The sequence below is a fragment of the Callionymus lyra genome, chromosome 10 (assembly GCF_982586985.1).
Source record: "Callionymus lyra chromosome 10, fCalLyr1.hap1.1, whole genome shotgun sequence".
Taxonomy (NCBI): Eukaryota; Metazoa; Chordata; class Actinopteri; order Syngnathiformes; family Callionymidae; genus Callionymus; species Callionymus lyra.
The window spans coordinates 20,250,882-20,274,092 of NC_141827.1; the positions used below are offsets into that span (position 1 = coordinate 20,250,882).

Genomic DNA, 23,211 nt, shown 5'->3' on the forward strand with positions numbered 1-23,211 from the left:
TTAAAAGCGACATCATTGATGAGGTGTGCACTGAACTGCTGTAATTACACCATCGATCAACCCCTAAAAAAGTGCTGTGGATTCACATCGGACGGCCTTTATCGAAGTGCGACCAGCCAGTGAAAAAACAAGACACTGATGTATAGACACCAGAAGAGTACAAAGATATTTGATAAGTACTCATTAAACGGGGGTTTAAAGGGGGAGGAGCCTATCCCAGTTACCTGGGACGAGAGCCAGGGGACGACCTAGCTTTTTTGTTGCAGGTGAGTCACTGATTCAGGGTTTTAGGGGGCAAAAGATCTGCTCAAGGTCGGCCAAAACACCCTGTGCATCGCTGTGTATTACATGTTATTGAAAGGTGTGTCGGGAGCAGTTACTATACTACTGCTTTTACTATAGTATTTCTATACTGTTAGTTATCCACTGTGTAACTGAAGTTTGAAAAAAATAATTAGACATTGTAAAGATTTCAAAAATCAAATGCAAACTGATGAATTTAATCTTTCAACTATTTTCTAATAACAAACCTTTCCTCTTGGACTTTTTATTTTTTCTGTAAAAAGTTGCTGAATTAAATTTGAAAATAACATTTACTCAAACAAGTTTTTGAGAACTACGAATAAATTAACTCATGTTTTTTCACAGTAAATCAGATTGAAAATGTTCTTTCTGGCTCTGCCTAGTGTCAGAATAGTGTAACTTCAAACCCTCATTTGGCCGTGACTTTTTATTAAGCTAAATAAGCTGCAATTTTATTCTTGTATATACAAGTTTTTTTCAAAACATTTATTCAACTAACTTATATAAACTCGAAAAATTACACACAAAAAGTAAATAAGTGTTATGTTGAAACGTAAATGAATAATAAATACAAAATACATTTGTTATTGCATTAGAACCATTTATACATGATCATACTTTGACATTAGGAGGGCCGCATGAATACAGTCAAAGGGCCGAATTACAGCCTGTACATTTGTTTGCTTCATATGAAAACACTGTCTCTGACTCACAGCTTTAAAGAGGTTTGGTGGTCACATGACAATCGAAGACTCTGTCTACACATGTATTTACATTTTTTCCCTAAACCTGATCATAAACCTCCAATCTGGAAAAGACACAAGACGGTCTGAGGGCGAATGTCAGAGGGTTGAAGGCTGCTCCAGAGATCCTGCCGTCTTGACGGATCCAAAACTACAAAAAAAACAAAAAACAATTGATTAAATGATGCAAGTCCAGTACGAGTCGTTAAACGTACCTCTCTATGAGGCTGTTATTACACTCCAGCTCTTCCGCTAAGATTTCCATCTGCTCTTTAAGATAGTGCATCCTTGAAGAAACGACTAGAATGTAAACACGCCGAGCGTCTCCATGTGACCTACAAACACACACCTGGACACCATCTGCTCCTTGTCCTGCAGGACTCCCCCCTGCTGATGTCCTTTTCCTGGAGGCTGCAGAGCGACCAGGATGCTGTCGAGGTACTGAGACAAGAACACGTCCTCATCATCATCACTATTAATCATAGACATTTAAATATATATATATATATCTTTAAAAAAAAATGAAATTAAAGCACTTACTTTGCTTTGCTGCTGACTGTTGATCTCCAGGTCTGCCAACAACCCAGTGGAGAACAAACTGAAGTCTCTCAGTTTGGTTTGAATTTCCAGAAGTAGACTACAAATGTAGAAGATGACACATTGTTCTTGTTGTGTATTCAAAGTGAATATACTAGAATAAAAATGGCTTTTATATAATCTGTCAGTTGGAGCAGTATTTACAAACATGCCAATCATATATGACGGCTTTAATAGTAGCATTACTCCTTTATTTCTACAGTTGCAATAATTTTCCTAAATTTGGGATCAGTCGTCCAGATTAATGGACGCAGGGACTCGAGGGAGAAAAAGAGGAGAGTGCAGGCAGGGTGGAGGTGATGACCGAGTTCAATAGGACTGCAGTGAGACCTGACTCGATGTTTATCTGCTCCGACACGAAGACAGAGGTCGTCTTCAGGAGTGAGTAGGAAGGACAAGATTAGAAGTTTATTTCGGAGGGACGGCTCTCGCACGATCGGAGGCAGTGAGTGAGTTGAGGATGGATGTGACTCGGGAGGACGAGATCAAGATAAGGAGGAAGAGGCCGACTTGCTTGAGCAGCTTCTGATTCAAAGTTATCAAATATTTCTTGTTACTGTGAAAAAATGTGTATATTAAACGCTCATATCCCATCAGTTATTATAAATGTATAACCAATATGCATGTATAACTAATACAAATAATGTATATAATTATTCAATATGTTGCAGGAAATAACTATTTTTCGTGTTTTTCTTTAACAAACTTGTATTAAAGATAATATTCCAAATAACAGTTTAATCATTTTTATTAGTTGCAAATTAAACAAAGCAGTATGGAGGGAGTAAAAGGGACTTTTGCCATTATAACTTTTAAACATATTCTTTAATATCTCTTTTAATTTAAATAAAGGTATTAGTAGCTACAGAGATGTTGTGTTATTGTAGGTTTTATTAGACAGAAGTTTTTCTCTCTGTCGACTGCAGTGATGAGAAACAAACGGTTCCTGTGCAGAAGCAGGTTCACATAGTGTTTATTGTCATAAACAACTAAAAGTATCCTGTTACTTTATAGTACATTTAAGAAAGTATTAGCATAAACTTCATCTTATTTTCTCCTCTATTCTGTTCACCTATTGAGAAGGATTTATTAATATTTTATATACGTTGCTACCAAAATGTTATCAGATTATTTTGAAATTTCTTTCAGTTACAGGTTTTAAAACAGATCCATTTCCACACCAGATATAATTATATTTGATTCTTGATGTCTGAATGAAAGAGAATATTTATTTGGTTCTCTCAATTCAATCTAATTGTGCATTGTAGCGAGAGAATAATATTACTATTGTAAACGCTCAGATAATTCACATCTGTTGTGCAGAGATTGATTTATGAACGTTCGTTTTCTGACCTGTTCCACGCTCTGGCGGAGTCCACCAGCTCCTTGTACCTCTGGACGCTCTCGTCTCTAAATAGAGACTTGACGCGCTTAATGTCAGAGGACAGGTGGAATCTACGGAGGGGGGGACAGTGAAAAGTGGATTACAGGAGAGCTCAGAATAATCCAACCGGGGCGAGAATGTGGGCCGGGTTAAAGCCGAACACATACTTCTCAAACTTGTGGATTTGCTCATCGTTGTAGGACAATTCTGTGGGAAGAAAGGAAATCAATAGCAATCCAGACATAAAGCAACGAGAGGCGTTTAACACGTACTGCCACTCTGTCTGTCTTTGCGGTAATGCTGGTGAGTTGCTGTGATCTTCTTGGAGAGAAACTGCATTTTCTGACAGCTGTAGAGGAAGAACACCATTGAGAGAAGTTCTAAGGTGACAGAGGGACACGGCATGTACCTTTTGTCACAGGCCAAGCTCTCTGCTAGCTTAGCATGCTCGATCTGCAGCCGGTCCAGGCGCTTCTGGAACTCATAGATGTGTGTTGCAAAGACAGGTAGATGTTGACTCACCTGTTGGAACATGCATACAACAGCCAGATAAACATATCTGTAAGATCTTCTTAAACTTGTTGTGCGTGGTGCAAATGATGTCGAACCCTGACCCGCAATATTTCAACTTGAGCTTCGTGATAAATTAAACATGTTAAAAAAATCAGATAAGGGACTAAAAATAATCATAACTTCTATGTTGTTCAGGTCTTTATATAACGTTCCACCCTTTTTTCTGTAGAGAATATTGAACAAATGTATTGTATGGATAGATGTACGTATAGTATAAAGTATTGTCCATTTTTTAAATTTACTGACATTTAACATCTTAAATCAAAACATGGTGCTTCACTTACAAGTTTCAATTTCTGACTGTTGTCACTGCAGCCATTCTGGGAAGCTTGGCCATGTCTGAGAACCGAAAACACACAATTGTGAACATCCTACATTTCCAACATGTTTTGTTAGACATTCACATCACACAGTATGAGACACACTAACTTCCCACCTTCAATTGTGACACAGCTTTTATTAACCGATATGTTCGTTTGTATATTTTGAAGAGAGAAATTTACTAAACCTCCAACTGAAGAACAAAGTATTATGGGGTGGTAAAATATGTCACCATAGAGTGACTGAAGCTAGCACTGGTAGCTAAGCTAGCAAGTAATAATGGGCTGACGACGCTTCATGAAACCAGTGCTGTGTCTCAAATCGCATACTAGCGTACTCAAAGTTAGTATTTTTAGTGCATAAGTGCGTCTCAATTCTTAGTATGCGAAATTTAGTGCGCCATGCACACTAAATTGGCGTACTAAAATGCCCACAAAACTGAGTATGGTTTGATGGACACTATCTACCCTAAACGGCTCCATTTTAGTGACATTTTAAACAGAAATTACAATATATATATCCATATATTTTCATATACTTACAGGTGCATTTTCAGCAGCAGTAGAAGGATGACACGTCTTCGGTGCTGATACCAGCTTAAATATCTCACTAATATTTCGATTCTGATATTTTTTCTTTATTTCTTTTTCCAAACTTGCAAAACGTGCTGCCAGCAGGTGTCGATAGTGTTCCTACAGCTGGTTGCAACATCGTTAAATAGAAGTAGAAGAAGAAGCTGTCGCGTAATTTCCGGTTAGTGTGTAGCGGCAGTGTTTTATTTGAGACATAGTATCTGTTGAGAATTTGCGTACTAGTTAGTATGCACACTATCCTGATGCATACTAACTTCTAGTATACTAAGAGAAGTATGCGATTTGAGACACAGTACGTGTCATGTTGTTGAGGTCAGTAGGTGGCGCCATCAGTTTAAAAAGGGTGTGATGTTTCATTAGAACAGTTGTTCAAAACAAAAGGTAAAATCTAGTTTTGACTCACAGTGAGTGAAGTTTGTTGTCCATGCTGAGGCATGTCTGTAGTCTGATGGTAATCTTGGAGATACTGTGCACGGCTTCTCCGCACTCCGTGCGTAACCTCATCCTTGAAGTGCAGAGAAGACATGTTTAGACTTGAGAGAATCTATTATGTGATGTTGGGATATTCATAGCCAAGAGTCGGTCACATGAAACTGTAGAATCCATCCAGGAGCAGCTCTCTGTGCGTGTGCAGCGTTTGGATGATTCTGTAATACTGATGGGCCACTCCTACCACCACCTACGGATAACAAAGATTACTATATTACAACAAACGTGAAGATAAACCTGGAAGTTGTACCACCTTAGTAAAGTTGTAGTCCACTATGACATCAAACCTGGGCGGGATCACCGGGATCTCAGCTGCAAGTTGAAGCACATATTAATTAACATGAATTGATAGGATTTAGAAAAGTCTGTCTCACGTTCTCTCAAGGGTGGGTTGATGTGTTCCACGTCTCCGTCACACAGCACGATAAGAGGTCGTTCAGGTGAGGTGTGAGGAAGGTTGATCACCTTCATGCTGCCCTCTAGTGGAAGCGGATGTCCCAGGTACAACAGAAGCTGCTGTGGGATAGGAATGCCAGTTTGAGACGCCAGGTCCTCAAAGAAGACGAGAACTCTGGATGAAACAGAAAGAAAATAACAATAACATTTAAATTAGTTTTACCCTTTAAAGTTTCAATCTGGTTCATTTTGAATTATTGTTGCAGAAAAATGTGCCAAACATGAGTCCAACATAAATGATTTTAATCAATATTTTTGACTATTTCATTTAACAGTTTACATATAAAAAAAAGTTAGAACTCTATAAAGACAAGAACATGAAAACTCACTTGGTTTCATTTAACATTTCAAATGTTGAAACCTTGAATGTTCAAAGCATTGAATTACTTTAAAAAAAAAAAGAAAGAAAATTAATTTCTATTAAACAGTTGAATAGATAATTTTGAAAGGCTGAATAAAAAAAAAATAAAAAAATAAAAGTAATGGAACTTGGAAATTGAAATGTAATTCTAATTTAATAATAAAAAAGGGGTGTTTGCCGCATTTTAAATTCAATATAAACACGTTGGTATAATAGTGCCAACAGACAATACCAAAAGAGTACCAAGCTACTTGAAAAAAAACTTTCAGCCAATCACGGTGATTCTTTTATACCAACAGATTTATATTCTGGTGTAGTAGGACCAGAACCAGTAACAGAAGTAGCCATTACGTTAGCTATATGCGTGATTTCTAATGAGAAACTGTTTTTAAATAAAACCTTTCGTTTTGTAACTGAATCTGAAACTGCTCTGTGTTTTGACAAAAGTGCTGATGCGAGCCTGATGATCACAGAAGATACAATAAACCTTAAAGGAGTTGCAGCAATTTGAAAAGTGCATGTCAAATCCTGTGACGGTCAAGAGGATCTTCACAACAAGAACTATTCGTTCTCCCAAACATCCAATGACACTTTTGAAAATATAGTCAGTTTTTGTTTCTCGAAGTTACAAAGAGTTGTGTCTTTCAACTTCAAGCCCTGGCTCCTTAGCAAACTTTTGTAAGACAGTGATGAAATAATTGAATATTTCATCTAAACATGACCTCGAACACAATGCACTCACGTGTTGTAGTGATGTATGTAAATACACTGAGCCATGACCAGCTGCGGCGCGAACACATGGACCGGATTTCGCTGCATGATGTCCGTGGTGGCCGTAAAGAACTGGTCAAAACCCCAAGACCTCTCCTGGTCTGCCTCCAGTAAACCGGCCAGGATAGGAACCAGCAGCATCCTCAGACCTCTTTTAAGGGGAAACGACTGGTTGAAGATCCACAGAAGGTTTCAAAAGAGTTGAGAAGGTCCCATACTGTGAGAGCTGGCAGCTGTGAGGGAGGTTGTAGCACCACTCTATTGGGCCGTTTTCTACCCGTTGTGCTCCAGCGATGGCACCCATGGGTTTCTCCGTCGTTATTTTGTGCCTACGGAACAAAGACCTCCTTATCTCAGCCTTGTTCAAATACATTTAGACACCATTTTTATAAGAAAACTTAAACTTTTAACTGAAATGTTCAGCAGCTTACATGGTTTTCTGATTCCTGCGAGGACCTCCAAACGGTGTGAAAGGCAGACTCCCCGTCGCAGCATGGTAAAAGGTCACACCTATACTCCAGAGGTCAACGCTAACTCCGTATGACTTCCGATGAGGGTTGCGTAGAACTGCACAGTCATACATGTCTGGATGCTGCACAGAGAGAACAGGAGTTCATCGTTTGCACACTAGAGGGCGGTATTGTTCCGTTGATAATAATATAATAATAATAATAATAATCTCTAATATGACACAAGGTTCCCTCCACAATGATTGTAAATAAAATAAAAAAATATATATATATAGGAATCAAAGTGTCTGAAATATTAGTACATTTATTATTCACACACACACACACACATGCACACGCACACACACACACACACACACACACACACAAATGATTTCCATTTGCTAAATTACTTACTTACGTACTTAAATGCCAGAATTATGACAACAATAATTTTTTAGACATTTTTTTTCTTGAAAGTCATAAGGTTTCTGTGCCTGTAAACCGTTCGGTAAAGCCCTGATGATTATGTCATGTCATAGGAAGCTCCTGATAGGTTTATTAACAACATATGAGTTGATTTGAGTCACACCTGTGGATGCATTTTAAGGCACACCTGAACCTCACTGCTTCTTTGTGAAAATATCATGGGAAACTCAAAAGAAATCAGCCAAGACCTCAGGAAGAGGATTGTGGACTTGCTTCATCCTTGGGCGCCATTTTTAGACGCCTAAAGGTGTCACGTTCATCTGTTCAGACTATTATACGCAAGTATAAACACCATGAGAATGTCCAGCCATCATATCGCTCAGGAAGGAGACGGTTTCTGTGTCCCAGTGACGAACGTGCTTTGGTTTGAAATGTGCAAATCAACCCAAGAACCACAGCAAAAGAAATAAAACCATTACTCCCAGAGAAACAAAAAAAAAAGCCAGAATACAGTTTGCAAATGCACACATCGACAAAGATCTTAATTTTTGGAGACATGTCCTGTGGTCTGTCGAAACAAAAATGTAACCGTTTGGCCATAATGACCAATCGTTATTGGAGGCAAAAGGCGGAAGCTTGCAAGACTGAGAACGCCATCCCAACTGTGAAATACGGGGGTGGCAGCATCATGTTGTGGGGTTGTTTTGCTGCAGGATGGACTGGTGCGCTTCACAAAATAGATGGCATCATGAAAAAAGAACATTATGTTCAAATACTGAAGCAACATCTCAAGACATCAGCCAGGAAGTTGAAGCTTGGGCGCAGATGGGTCTTCCAAATGGACAATGACCCTGAAGCATACTGACAAACTGGTAACAGAGTGGCTTAAGGATCACAACGTCAGTGTTTTGGAGTGTCCATCACAAAGATCTGACATTAACCCTATTATAAATTTATGGGCAGAGTTGAAAAGGCATGTGCGAGCAAGACGGCCTACAAACTTGGCTCAGTTATACCAGTTCTGTCAGGAGGAGTGGGACAAAATTCCTGCTAACTACTGTGAGAAGCTCGTGGAATGATATCAAAAACATACCGTTTAAAGGCAATGGTACCAAATACTTATGACCTTTGAAAAAAACAAATAAAATGGTCTAAAGAAATGATCTTTGTCATTCTGGCATTTAGCAAATAGAAAATATTTTGATGAAACAGGAAACATTTTCGATTACATGTCAAAAACAAAGACAAAAAAAATGTGTATGTGTCTTTTTATACAGTGTATGGAAACTTCTGGTTTCAACTATATATATATATATATATATATATATATATATATATCAATATATATCTTGAGGGAAAGGGGCCATTTATTTAAGATCGTGAATATTTGTTATAAGACATATTTGTTATAAATAAGTAATAACTAGCAGTAGAAGCACAAGATGTTAATGTATAGCCGATATGCAAAAATAACCTTTATGTCAAACCCGGGTGTATAAATTAAAAATGTTATTGCATTATTTGTTGTAAGTCAAATAAATGACTAAAAATATATATTGAAGTTGTCATTTTACTTTCTTGTTGTTTTCAATAGGTGTTAACAAGAGCATGATATTTACACACATTATTGTGTTTGTGGTTTTGTGTGTAAATAAATAAATTACAATAAATCATTATATACACACACTATTGAGATATCTATATACATGATTCCTTTTTTTTTTTTTAGTTTTATTCAATCCAATTATTTTGTTTGAAATAAAAACTATATACAGGTATATATATATATATATATATATATATATATTCTGATTTATCAATTTTTTAAAATATAGAATATATATATTAAAAAAATATATTGACAAAAATATGAATATAAATTTTGAAGCAGTTTTTAATGTCAGGAGACAATAGTTTTCTTACCAGATACTCCTCAGTTCCATAGACTGACACAAACTTCTCATCGTCCTCAAGTTCTCGGGCGGCGCCGAAATCCGTCAGCTTGTAAACAGATTTCCCGTCGTCTCCGAATTGCCGCATAATGTTTCCTGGTTTGATGTCTCTGTGCACGACTCCGTTCTCCCGCAGGTGGTTCATCCCCTGAACTGAAGCGGAACAAATCTATCAGCTGGGCAGTAAAGCTCAGAGTTACAGCGATCAAGTTCTGGCAGGCTCACCCACACACTGCAGAACAGTGAGGAACTCGGGTTCAGAAAGGCCAAACGCATTTTCAGGTTCTTCAAGGAGACTCAGTAAACTTCCACCGGAGCAGTACTCCATCACCAGAACTTTCTGTCGGGAAGGAAGCTAGGGAACATAAGATCAATATTTATAATTGCAGATGGTTATTTTTTCAGCACCAGTGTCAATGAGAACCACATTTTATTGTATGATCACAAATAAATATACGACTCTGCAATGACAATAAAATCTCGTCTTCTCAATTGAGATCCTGTTTTCTTCAGACCTAAACTTTGTGACGCTTCTCCTCCTACAAATTTTATTTTGTTTTATTTGAACCGTTCAAACTTTTATCAATTCAGCTTGTTTCCGAAATGGGGGCTATGTTCTAGCTTTCTTTTATCTCTTCCACTCTTTCTTTTATTCCTCTTTTTCCACCCAATTCATTTCAATGGGGAAAATCTTCAACTCATGTTTCAACTCATTCCACTTTGACCTACTACTTATACTTTTACTACTAATTCCACAACTACTTCTGCTACTACGACTTATACTTTTAATACTAATTCTACTACTAATTTTAATGTTCTACTACTTATACTTTTACTACTAATTCCACTTCTTCTACTTTAACTACTAGTTCCACTTCTTCTACTTTAACTACTAATTCCACTACTACTTGCACAGCAGGGTCAGCATTCACACTGCATTTTCTTCTGGAAATGCACTCTTTCTAGTTTGGCTTCCATTCTCGTTGAAAATACTAAACTAGAAAGAGTGCATTTCCAGAAGAAAATGCAGTGTGAATGCTGACCCTGCTGTGCAAGTAGTAGTGGAATAAGTAGTAAAAGTAGAACAAGTAGAACTAGTAGTAAAGAAAGAGTGGAAGAGATAAAAGAAAGCTAGAACATAGCCCCCATTTCGGAAACAAGCTGAATTGATAAAAGTCCAAATCGGATCAAATTTGTGGGAGGAGAAGCGTCACAGAGTTTAGGTCAGAAGAAAACAGGATCTCAATTGTGGGAAGCATTCACACTAATAAAAGCCTTTAGTGTTGCAAATTAAACTTCACAAGTCTATTTCAGCAGCAGAATTAGATTAAAAAAAATAGTACAAGGTTTTTAGGTGAGGTGTGACGACTTGAAACATTTCCTGAACTGAAAATATATTCCACATTTAACAAAAAAGAAGAGTAGAACCACACTGGCTGTCAGGATCAAGTGTTAAAATGAATGTCAACTAAGATATGACTTTACTTCGTCATCATTCTGATCAAATATAAACCTCAAGGTCAGCCTTGTTTGCGACTTTGCATGTTCAGCAACAAAAGAACAATGCGACAGACACTTCTTGCAGCGATAAAGAGGCAATCAGTTCATGAAACCATGTGGTTTTTCTACCTCCTCCACAGCATGCAGCCTGACAATGTTCTTGTGGTTGAGCTTCCTGAGCATCTCGAACTCTCTCATCTGGACCTCCTGTGGCCGCGTGTAGCTCACGACGTTGAACACCTTGACAGCCACCAGCTCGCCGGTCCTCTTCAAAAACAAAAAACATGCCAGGAGAAAAATCAGGGAGGAATTGATATGGTGTGTGATTTTACCTTGTTTCGAGCCTTGTAAACACTCGCAGTGGCTCCCTGGCCGAGGACATCGTGCATCGACCACAGGTGGTTCGCTGTACTCAAAGTCATCCTTCATGAGATAATGTATGGAGTTTCTCCCCTTTTTCCTGCTGCTCCAATCACCCCTGTCTTCTGTGAAGCTAACAGAAATGCATTGTTGAGATTTTCTACTGACAAAATTAAATTAATCAGAGAAAACTCGCTCCCCTTTTTTTGTGTGGAACCCCTGCTGTCACTGAGCCTGTCTCCACCTTGTGGTCCTCCTTTAAGCTTGTAACTCTGGCTGATATTTCGACACTGGTGAAATACTCCCTACATCCTTCTGTGTTGGTTTTCTATTAAAGTGTTTGATGTTATTGGCCCCTGGGTTATCAAAATAGTAAACCTCTACCTTTCCACAGGGTTTTTTCCCCAATTCATTTAAACATGCGATTGTGGAGCCTTTAATCAAAAAGCCAGGCTAAGACCTGACAGACCTCAGTAATTTATGGCCTAATCTAAGCTTCCATTCTTCAAGATCTTAGAAGGTGGTGTCTGAGGAGTTGTATTTGTTCCTGGATCAGAGCGACATTCATGAGAAGTTTCAGTCTGGCATCCACAAACATCACGCTAGTGACGACATGATGTCGGCTGATTTGGGTCAAAATACTGTTCTGGTTCTCTTGGATCTGTCCTCAGCCTTTGACACAGTTGATCACCAGATCCTGCTGAGAAGACTGAGGGATGAAGTGGGACTGTCTGTGTTACAGTGGTTCTCGTCATACCTTTCTGGGCACAGTTTTAGTGTATCTGTGGTCTGAATCAGCGGACCTGTTGTGTGGAGTTCCTCAAGGTTCTGTTTTGGGTTCTATTATTTTTGCTGTACTTGATTCCCCTCGGTAAAATCATTCAGAGTTCCTGATGTTTTTTACCACATATTTGCTGATGACATCCAGCTCTACTGCTCTTTTGATCCAACTGAGCCCCAGAGGCTGAACAGCTTAGTTAGTTAAGTCAAACAGTCACTAAGTGAAAACACTTTGCAGGTAAATGTGGACAAAACTGAAACTCTGGTGATTTCTCCTGATGATAAGGTTCCAGGGTTGAGTCAGTACTTGGGTGACTTAGGTCAGTCTGTCAAAGTGAGCCTGAGAAACCTGGGTGAAGTATTTGACAAAGACATGTCTCTAGTTCAACACTGCAGAAAACTGACCAGAAACTGTTTCCTTCAACTGAGAAAAATCTCTAAACTTAGGAAAATAATGTCACAACACGATCCGGAGCTTGTAATCCATGCGTTTATGTCTTCTTGTTTAGAAACAGTTGTAACAGTTTATTTTCATGTCTAAAAAAGAAGGAGTTGTCTCGTCCGCAGTTAATACAAAACTCTGCAGCGAGAATTCTGACCCGCTCTACTGTAGTAGAAGAACTCACATTTTCCCGATCCTTAAAACTCTTCACTGGCTGCCAGTTTCTTTCAGGATAAACTTTTAAATTCTGGTTCTTACTTTCAGTCTGATCCAGCCTTACACCCCAGGTTGGGCTCTAAGGGTCAGAATCTACTGATGGTTCCTGAACACGGTTCAGGACCAGAGGAGAGAAATCCTTCCAGGCTGTTGCTCCTAAGCTTTGGAACGATCTTCCTCTCCCTCCGTGTTTGATGATCTACTGACTCCTTCAAGAAACATCTTTAGACATTTTTATTTGTTCAGGCTTTTCCCTGATTTTCTGGGACTCCTGTGTTGGTCTTATGTGTCTTGATCTTTACAGTATATATTTTAACTGTGTATTGTTTTTGATTGTTAAAACACTTTGTAACCCTAACCTTTACTTACTTACTTACATTAGAATACCTTAAAATGCATTTTGTAATTCATGTCAACCACTTTTTTTTATTAAAATTTGCAATGACATTTTCTCAACATTATTTAATTTATCTTAATTCCGAGGTTTATTTGTACAATTAAATTGCGATCGCGCAAATGATTGTCAAATATACAGCATATTTGGTAATGATAGATCTAAAATAAAAGCTTTATTTGACGGTAATGGTCTCGAGAATGACACCATTTAATGATATATTTGTTATTATAATTGACATGTTATTATAATTGTATTTTTATTTAATTTAATAATTTGGCAAGATAGATCCTCAATGGACTGAGACAGGAGCAGGTAGAACAGTAAACAACCCACTTTTATTTATTTCTCAAATATGTCAACTCGCTAATGTTATAATGTGAATTTTTAAGCAAGAAAAATAAGATTTAAGTTAGTTATATAGCTCGTAGTAACACCAGTCTAAACCACTGTCGTACTATATTGATATGAAGCCACTGTTGAGAACACGTTTCTGTCATTTTATCAACTTTAAAGTCTATTTTAGCGATTGCACTTGAACTTCCGAGTCGCTTCATACCTGCACCCTCAGCTCAGGTACATGCGAGACGAAGGTGGACTTTAACTGCTTCAGAACCGGGTCAAGATCCGGAAAGATTTCGAAGAAACTTTCACTCGAGGCTCCATTATTGAGTAAAGTTTGAGGAAGTGTCAGAAAAACTGACTGTCAGCAGCGGAAACACAGCGCGGTGCGGCGTTCAGGTTCACTTCGAACCACGTACGACATATTCAAATATTGGGCGTCACTCATGCTGGAAATATTATTTGTTGAAAAAAAGAGGTAGAAATGATCCTCGTTTTTTTTTTAAATTTACAAATTGCAGGACATATTTGTCGGTGTGTTATTTATTATTTAAACTATTTCCGAATTCCGAGGGAACTGGAACGCACCTCTGAGCAGTGACGGTCAAGTACCCGGATGATAGGTACAGACTCTCGTAAGTACTATTTGTAGAGCGATTTTCTTGTATATATTTCATTGTTTATACATTTAATTAGAAAAATATAATCTAATTCAATTTTCTATTAGTCTTTATATTATTAGGTCGGACTTGTGAAAATGATTTAACATCATAATAATAACGATCTATAAAAATAAATAAATACAAATTTAAATAGTTTTTGTAGTATTATAATATGTATTTTTGACACGTTGAGGTTGGCATGAATTCAGTTAAAGGGCTGTCGAGAGAAGACACATTTTTATCATCATATTAATACAATAATTATTATTTAATCTTTTTCGGGAGAGTAAAATGTGGTTAAAAAAAACACCAACCAATTTAATTTTTGGACAGATAACAGACGGATACAGTTTAGGTAAAACATACTTGGAGACTTTATTGCAAGCAATGTTTATTAAAAAACAGATCAACTACAAGTACTACACATTATACAGTATAAGGCCAATTTGATTAAACATCTATTGCTATTACTGTACAATATTGTACCAAAGAAAAAAAGAGTGTACCTCTGTAATGTACAACATTGTATATACAAAGTACATCTGAACACAGGATTCTCCAGTAATACAGAGACAATTATAAATAGATCTGACATTACAGTCTTGTTTTTTGTTTCGTTTCTTTTCTTCTTTTTTTTTTTAAGTTCTGCCAAATAGACACAAAAATTCATATTTAACATAATAAGTCTGACAAATCATCCCCACACAGTTAGTCCAAGCCACGTTGTTCAAGTGCATGATTATTGATTTGAGATCGAGGAGAAAAAAAAACAAAAAAAAACACACACCCACATCGATAACCGATCCAACACACGATCCCTCCAGTTGTCGTGATGAGGTAAGAGCAACACAAAGAACATCAGGTAATACACAAAAAAATATACAAAAAAAACAACAAAACATTTACAATAATAATCCTGTCATGAAGCACGTGGGAATGTTTTCGTTTTGGATCAATATATTTCTAATCTTTGGGACTTTTCACACCTCACTTCATTGGCACTATTAGTGTTTAGAATTAGTGGGATTTTTCCTTAAAGTAAAACGCGCTCTCATTCATTTCAGAATTCCCTTAACACATACTCAACATGCACACGCATGCATGGATCCTGCAGGACTATAGAAAACAGGAAGTAAACTGGATAAAGAAAAAGCAATAGGTGAGGTGGCTGGTTGTGCTTTACATGAAACACTCCTCTTCCCGTGCTTCCAGCTGTGATTAATAAACATACATTTGAAGTAAAAAGGAGCAAGCTTTTTTTTTCTTTCTTATATATATATATAATGGCCCTTCGCTGGTATATCAGAAATGTAACCTCGTGCTAAGAAACCCTGAAAGGTGTTTAGCTTTGAGGTCAGGCAACTGTAAAAAAAAAAAAGAAGATTTTTGTCCAAATAAAAGTGGAGTTTTTGCACAAATGATCCACAAACAGTGAATCAAAAATGTTTTAGAATTTAATTTAAATGCTTGTTTCCAAGTGAATTAAACCGAAAAATGCAACTAACACGAGGGTCACATGATCTATGGAGCCGAGAGATTTAAACCTTCAAACTTGGAATGCTACGTCACAGCTTCTTTGACATTTTTCTGTCGACTTTGGTGCTTTTTAATCATTGCATCTGGGCTCGATAGATAAGACCTGGGACCCCTGCCTTGTCTTTTTTTTGTAGATCATCTGTGCAAAAAAAAAGCACACAAAAAATCCTGGAAAACACCAACGTCTTTGAACTCATACTTAGCTGCCACAAAAAAAATCCAAGCGCATCATGTAACACGTGTGCAGCTGCAACAGAGCTGCAGGACAAAAAGCCTTGTTTTATTGCTATGGATGAAAATTGGGAGAGTTTGCTGTCGTCGTACAAAAAATTGGATCGTCACACTTTGCTGAAGTGCGTTTGTCTCAACAGTTTCACAGAATCAAACACTCGTTACAGGATCAACTGGAAAAAAAATAAAAAAAATAAAAAAATGAAAGATCTCGTCTACTAGACAGTGATTTTTTTTTTCTTCCCCCCTCACAACATATAGTCTGAAGCTCTTGCAAACCCACTCACAAATGTTTTCACAGTCCTGAGTCATGTTCCCTTGTGAAAGATTTTTTTTTTGTTATAAATCCAGTGATTCGTCGAATCTCTCTCGTGGAATCAATGCCCTTTTGTTTCGGCTGAAAAGTAAACTCAAGACACGCTAAAGGGAACATGTCGCTGTGAGTGAATGCTACACATGAGAAGTGGTAGATTTTTAGAAGAAAAATCAGTGTTAAAGATTTCTATGAAGGGGGGTGGGTGGTGGTGGGTTACGCCGGACAGGATTTGTCGTTAGACTGGGGTTGAGGGGGTGGAGGAGGGGCGTGAGGGAGAGAGTGACCCACGGGGGGCAGCGGAGGCGTCGGCGGGACGGTGGACGTCGGAGACCCCATGGCCGGGCTGCCGCCGCCGCCGCCCTTCGGAAAGACCACGGGCTTGGGTCGTGTGGCGGGCGGGCGCAGCTCCCTGAAGGACGGGACGGAGGAAGACAGGGAGGAGGAGGACAGGGACGGGGAGGTGGCGGACGGCAGGGGGCTGCGGGGCTGGTTCTTGTTGGGCCTGAAGGAGGACGGCACGTCGCTGGCCGACGAGGCGCTGCGCTGGAGCGGGTGGGCGTGGTGGGCGCCGCCCTCGCCGTCCCGGAACAGGCGGGAGTGGAGCGGGCTGGACGGCTCCGACACCCCGCCGCCGCCGCCTCCACCCTTCAGCTGCTCCAGCGTGTCCAGGACCACGTCGGGGGTGTGTTTGGAGGTGCTCTGTCGCTCCAGCTCCCGGAGCTCGCTCAGGGCGGAGCTCATGGCCGCCTCGATGTCCTGCAACGCATCAGCTTTAGACGGTGTATGGTGGGCTTGGGTGCCCCCAAAAAATACTGAACTCCCATGATGCCTTTCTACACATACTGTACGACTCGATGGTCGCTACAATACTATTATTCATTTCTACTTCTATATTTCTACGTCAAAAGTGACAGATGTGGTCGGATGGCTGGGCGGCAAAGCATTCTTTACCAGCTGTTCAGCTCACCGTTACTAAGAGGGTTGTCGCAAGGGACGTTGTAGGTACAAATTCTGTCCCCCCACTTCCTACGTGATGACGTCACACGCGGCATATGCGAACGTCTCTTTAAAATATTTTTTATGGGTTAAAGAAACGTCAACAGAACGTTTACATGATACTTTTTACCACATAAAACATTTATATTGACAAAAAGATGATCTTCGTCAACATAATCACTTTCCGTTCTTTCATTTCCTGGTCTGACGATCATGTGACTTTGACATCAACAGGAAGTGTCCGCGCTACATGTGACGAAGCTGCTGATTGGCTGAAGCTGTTTTACTAATAAAAACGCACAACTCTACAATGCAATACAAACATTCGACATGTACACTTAATAATTGATTTAAATCGTGAAGAAAAAAAATCGAAATGAAAACTAAATAATTACTGAGGTGTTTATGAACAGGTAGAATAAGTTATTGAAAGGGAAATATTCTAAAACGTTTTTGTCATTTGAAAAGCGAGTTTTTCGGAACTCGAATGTTTGTATTGCATTGTACAGTTGTGCTCTATTATTAGTAAAACAGCTTCAGCCAATCAGCAGCTTCGTCACATGTAGCGCGGACACTTCCGTTAGTGTCAAAGTCACATGATCGTCAGACCAGGAAATGAAAGAACGGAAAGTGATTATGTTGACGAAGATCGTCTTCTTGTCAATATAAATGTTTTATGTGGTAAAAAGTATCATGTAAACGTTCTGTTGACGTTTCTTTAACCCATAAAAAATATTTTAAAGAGACGTTCGCATATGCCGCGTGTGACGTCATCACGTAGGAAGTGGGGGGACAGAATTTGTGCCTACAACGGCCCCTCATATTCATATAAACATTGCTAATATAAACAGGTGTAAATTAAACAGTCAATACTTAAGGAGTTGGATGAAGCTGCGGGGTCACCTGTGAGCTGTGCTCCACCTGAGAGAAGACCTCGGGCTCCAGGGGTCGGTGGTTGCTGAAGCTCTTGGAGCGTCCAGCGGGGGTGCTCTTCCGCAACTGAGGACTCTCCACCTGAAACCACAACGACGACGATGTGAGTGACGCCGATTCAAAAGGGTTCAGGAGAGAAAGAAGTGTTTTCGTACTTTGGTCTTGAGGGACGAGTGTCTGGTGACGGAGTTGAGGATGCTGTGAGCGCTGACCGGACGCTTGTCTCCCGTCTCCTTCACCAGAGCGCTTCCGACGGGGAGGGACGCCGCCCTCGCTCCGGCGCCGGCCCCGGGATTGGAACCGTCGCCCTCGGAGCTCCTGAACGCTCTCCTGATGCTGCCGGATTCTGGCCGCTTCCTCATTCTGTTCAACACACACACACATATATAAATATATCATTTAATTTCATGACCTCCCTGAAGTAAAGATCGACGCACTTGTTGAGATTAGCCAAGTAGACGTCGGCAACGTGAGCGCCGGTCGGTGACGCGGCGCTGCCTCTAGTGGAGACTCTCTCCTCCAGGAGCTCCCTGGCGTCCACATCCGGCTTCGGACTTCCTCGACCGGCATCGGTCCTGGAAAAACAAGAAATGAACAGTGACTGATCACATGTTGCACAACAACCGGATGAACTTCAAACAGTCTGAGGACAAGTCTTCACTCGCTTAATCACCTGCGACAGGTTTAGTTAAATACACTTTAGATTCTTAAGAGCGAGAACACATTCAAATACTAATGTTAACATTATAAGCAACAAGGCGTCTTCCTAAATATATTCATCATATATCATCTGATTCTATCATCACTGTTCTTGTGACATTTTGACATTTGACGGTCGATCCGAACAGGAAGTACCGGTTTGTTATAAAAAAGCTGTGGGGATTTCCAACTGATTAAAATGGCAACTCTTGATCAACAGTTGTTTTTTCAAATGAACCTTATAAAGTATCAATATGAGCCTCAACCGGTTCGTCAAGAGTATTCATTTGTCATTTAATCAACAGTTTTAATGTTCCATCTGGTGAGAGTTTTAAACACATCTTTAATTAAAGGAGGATAAAAAGGAGAGAACACAAGCTTGTTTATTTTTGGAACTATTTGCTAATGTTTTTTTTTATCTACAACATGTAGTCGATATTCATGAGTTCAGTCAAGTTCGAATCAATCCCTTTAACATGCACCAAATTCCACTTGTTCGGAATCTATTTTCACAAGTTCTTCACAATCATCATGGAAAAGACACTTAATTAAAGAGACAAAAGGACTGCTAAAGAAAGAACAGTCTTTTTTATAATTTATACGAGCAAATTAAACTTAATGTGGAACTATTTTGATGCAAGTGAAACCATTCTATACACACAACGACAGCGACACAGAACGTGATGTGGCTCCAGAAGGAACGAGACCCGATTGGTTAAACCCTGTGGATTATTATTTTTTAACCTATGATTGTAAATAAAATCAAATCAAATGTTTATCCTCTAATTGAATAAATCCACACGAACAAAATGTAAAAAAGTAGGTCAATGTTGACCTAATTTGAAGAAGCTAAAGGTTAGAGGAACAGGAAGTAGGCAAATGTTGTCCTTGGAAGACCTTGGAACATCTTTATCTTTAGACTTAGATTGTGTCATCTTGTTCTTTCTCTTTATGTTCTTGTTCTTATTTTATTTTGATTTAATTTTATGAAAAATTGCTGTATTTTCTGTGGCTATTGGAAAAAAACAATTTACCTTACTTTACCTTACCTTAAGATTGTCACAGGAACAGTGACCTCACCCAAACTAATATCAACCGAAAAAAGATTATGCCTTGAACTCACCCTAACATGTTTGTCGCTACATACTTTTTGAAACAGAAAGTGACTGAATGTCTTCTGAGAATCTTAGTATTTATTTTGTTTTCATGTTGTCACGAAAATATTATTTTAATAAATGCCTTGTAAGAGAATCCAAGTGTTTTTTTGCCGCAATCTCTTCTTCATGGGGCGACATTACACTTTAATAAAGTTTGTATTTTTTGTCTTATAGTTGACATGAAAATTTGCTGGTAGTTAAAAGTGTCATTGAAATAAAATCAATTTAAAGTGTTAAAAATAAAAAATCCAGCTATACTTATTCTATTAGATACAATTAATTTAGGACAAGGCGGGTTTAAAATAAAAAGTCACATGAAGTGGTCTTACATGTCCTGGACCACGATGTACTGATGGGGTATGAGTCCGTCCACCCCGTTGTGTCGTCCCTCCCACCAGTCGTCGGAGGCTCGCTGGAACAGAAGCAGAGACGCTCCCTTCTTGAACGACAGCTCTCGATTGGTGCGCCCCGAGTAGTCGAAGCGAGCGACGGCCTCGATGGGGTCCGACTCTGAAACAGCGAGCGGGCCTAGGGTTCAGAGGTCGATGCACGGAGGGGGAGGCGGTGCGGGAGCCGCGGGGGAGACAGAGGGGGAGGGAAGCGAAGGTTAGCAAGTTAGTGCGGCTGGGGTGAGCAGCAGAAGCACAGTGAGCACGTTGTTGTTGTCAGGACGGCAGCCGTGGTGTCAGAAGCAGAGGAAGTGTCATCGTGATGTTGAACTCACCATCTTCACTGTTGTTGCGGACGGACACGGTGTCAGGCGCCGGTTCCTCCACTAGGGGGGGCTCACAGTGTGGACTATCACTGCAGTGGACAGAAGAGCAGCTCATTAGATTTTTACATGCTAGGAATCAGAAAAATGGAGGGAAAACTATTATCTGTAAAAAAAACAACAACTTTATTTTATCTTATATATCGACTTATTCATTTTAATATATTTTAGAAAGTTTTTCTTAATGTAACTGAAGTATAATTCCTGTTTTAAACGCTACAAATATATAATATATTTAAAATTGTCATTACCACTTAAATTATTATAGTCAAACATCTGTTACAATTGCGTGTTAGGACACACAAAACCTGTTAAATGTCCCGCAAATCAACAGAAATTACTGAGCGGTATAATCTCTTTCTTAATAATAACAGCCATGAAATCAAAACAGGAAAACACGTATACAAATTGAGTTTCATGGCCTTTTTCCTTCATCAATTCCATTCATAGGGTACATTTGGATTCGATTAAGAAACTGCTCTTGAATAATGTACATTTTTCTCCAAATCTTTTACACTTCTACCTCATGCCTGCTCTGCCCTCTACAGGCTGTTTCAATGGGGTACCTCCTGAGGCGTCAGGTTGTAGAGGGCAGCGCACTCATTTGTAGAACCACGTACTGTAACTGGGATGTTTAATGTGCTAAAGAAAATAATCTTAACACTAAAGTGTATTTGAAATAAAAACAATATTGTAATAATTAGCGTCAAAATGAATTGATATCAAGTGCAATCTCAATACGCTCTTTTATCCGGCTCTCACCAGAAGTCGTCAGCAGCTCCGGGGATCATGTAAACGGGACCCGGGACATCTTGAGGTCCGGGGAAAATGGTGTCGTGGTGGATGATGATGGTTTTGATGAGCTCGTTGACGTGGGCTTGGCAGGAGACCTGGTCGTTTCCCTCCGGAACAGACATCAGGGTGGGGCCAAAACAAATGGCCAGGTTGTACGGGTCCATCATGTTGTCTTCGCTGTACTGGGACAGACTGACGGGGAAAGAAGAACGTTGGAGCGGGAGATGAGTCGTGTCATTTATTGATGGCGGAGATGACGCGTGACCTCAAGACACTCACTGATTAAGGAAGGCGAACAGATATCGCATGATAATCAGGGTTTTGCTGGGCAAAGACTTGAGGACCTTCTTGACGTGGAGCGCCCGCTCCTGAAGACTCTCCATGGCTGGAGAAACAGAAGCTCGTGAGATAACTCAAAACAAACACAGATCAGAAGGAACACTTACAGACACAGGATATGAGGTCATGGAAGACTTCCTTTGGGAAAAGGGCGTGGTCCAGTCCTCTGAAGTAGAGCTTGAGGACACCGGCGATGGAGTCCATGTCGTGGTCGTTTTGGTCTCCGGCCAGAGGGTCCTCACCTAGATCCGTTTTGGGAGGAGGAAGGGTGTGAAAACAAGATTCTATTTTCGTCGCGCCGGATTATAATCTCTACCTCTTTCAAAAGCATTCTTGATGTCATTGACCTCCACCTGAGAGCCGGACACACGGAAGATCCCCTCATGCTGCAGGCCTTTGGAGGGTCCAAGACACGTGACATTAACAGGGGTCTGAGATGAACCCTAATATTCTCAGGGAAATGATCCTCACCGTGGTGGCTGATGAAGCGGATGCAGCTCTCCACCATCAGTGGAATGGTTTCACCTGAGTCCTAAAAAACACGGAGGAGAGGAATCACTTAATATAGTCGAGGACAAACAGGAAGCCGGCGAGGAAATAACAGCCAAGTTAATGTCTGAGGGGTTTACACGCGGATCCGCTCTGACACATCGGAACAGACATCGGGGATGTGGAGAGGGGGCACTACCCTGCTGTTGCTAGGAGACTGAGCTTCTCCTCTTTGTTTGGAGTTCCAGGGGTTTTGAGATGAGAGTGTTACTCACGGTGAAATATTAATGGAGTGATCAAAAGACAAAGGCAAAATTTGACGCCGGTTAAGAAAAAAAACGAAATTATAAATAGGATTAAATGGTGGTGGTGGTGACACGAATCGACCAGAAGGGGGCGCTATAAAGATTAACCCTAGTAAGTAAGTAAGTAAGTAAGTAATATTTATTTATATAGCGCTTTTCGAGACCAAGTACAGAGATTCAGTGTTGCATTCAAGAATGTGCCTAGACTGAAACCTTGCAGGAGCCAGGGTCTTAAGCAGGAAGATTTTTACATGAAATGATACTCTTTTTTTTTAAACTGTACTGTAAAGAAGGGGACGTTTTAAACTGAACAACACACTTGCTAGCTTAGCTTGTCGTTAATAATGCTAACTGCAGTCATTTTAAAGATTATATTTTAAATTTTTTAAATAAAATATTATTCCTTATATCAAATAAGGGACATTTTAATGAAATAATACCATTATATTCAGGCACTAATTGTAAAAAACTAAACAAATAGGTACATAAATGTTTACAAAAATGTTAATACTGGCGTAATAAATAG

General features: G+C 39.5%; 2 protein-coding genes across 3 annotated transcripts in view; both read right to left on the reverse strand.

Moving 5' to 3' along the window:
* Positions 1-889: 889 nt before the first annotated feature.
* Positions 890-13,813, reverse strand: ikbke (inhibitor of nuclear factor kappa B kinase subunit epsilon). The gene is made up of 21 exons (XM_087801660.1): positions 13,673-13,813; positions 11,254-11,414; positions 11,051-11,188; positions 9,647-9,776; positions 9,393-9,574; positions 7,023-7,183; positions 6,810-6,920; positions 6,563-6,742; positions 5,378-5,574; positions 5,257-5,315; positions 5,102-5,193; positions 4,918-5,019; positions 3,885-3,939; positions 3,437-3,549; positions 3,300-3,376; positions 3,195-3,234; positions 2,997-3,098; positions 1,587-1,683; positions 1,396-1,487; positions 1,262-1,333; positions 890-1,197 (listed from the first exon to the last, which is right to left on the reverse strand). The coding sequence occupies exons 2-21, from the start codon at positions 11,341-11,343 to the stop codon at positions 1,146-1,148; spliced, it is 2,142 nt and encodes a 713-aa protein (XP_087657786.1). The 5' UTR covers positions 11,344-11,414; positions 13,673-13,813; the 3' UTR covers positions 890-1,145.
* A 678-nt stretch (positions 13,814-14,491) lies between these two features.
* Positions 14,492-23,211, reverse strand: part of srgap2 (SLIT-ROBO Rho GTPase activating protein 2) — a 51,242-nt gene continuing 42,522 nt past the window's right edge. The window contains exons 13-23 of one of the 2 annotated variants that reach the window (XM_087801659.1): positions 22,363-22,423; positions 22,208-22,285; positions 21,999-22,133; positions 21,832-21,937; positions 21,520-21,744; positions 20,710-20,789; positions 20,315-20,495; positions 18,567-18,704; positions 18,285-18,492; positions 18,100-18,210; positions 14,492-16,956 (exon numbers count right to left, since the gene is read on the reverse strand). In XM_087801659.1, the coding sequence (XP_087657785.1) occupies positions 16,414-16,956; positions 18,100-18,210; positions 18,285-18,492; positions 18,567-18,704; positions 20,315-20,495; positions 20,710-20,789; positions 21,520-21,744; positions 21,832-21,937; positions 21,999-22,133; positions 22,208-22,285; positions 22,363-22,423 (1,866 nt within the window). In that variant the 3' untranslated portion in view covers positions 14,492-16,413. Of the gene's footprint in view, positions 16,957-18,099; positions 18,211-18,284; positions 18,493-18,566; positions 18,705-20,314; positions 20,514-20,709; positions 20,790-21,519; positions 21,745-21,831; positions 21,938-21,998; positions 22,134-22,207; positions 22,286-22,362; positions 22,424-23,211 lie in introns of both variants that reach the window. The other variant, XM_087801658.1, reaches the window with a different exon arrangement.

Excerpts from the sequence above, each read along its gene's own strand:
- ikbke (XM_087801660.1), bottom strand. The coding sequence starts at position 11,343 with ATGACTTTGAGTACAGCGAACCACCTGTGGTCGATGCACGATGTCCTC. Across the intron at positions 3,940-4,917 it reads GACAACAAACTTCACTCACT|ACATGGCCAAGCTTCCCAGA; the intron begins GTGAGTCAAAAC and ends TTCGGTTCTCAG. Across the intron at positions 3,377-3,436 it reads AGCTTGGCCTGTGACAAAAG|CTGTCAGAAAATGCAGTTTC; the intron begins GTACATGCCGTG and ends CTTCCTCTACAG.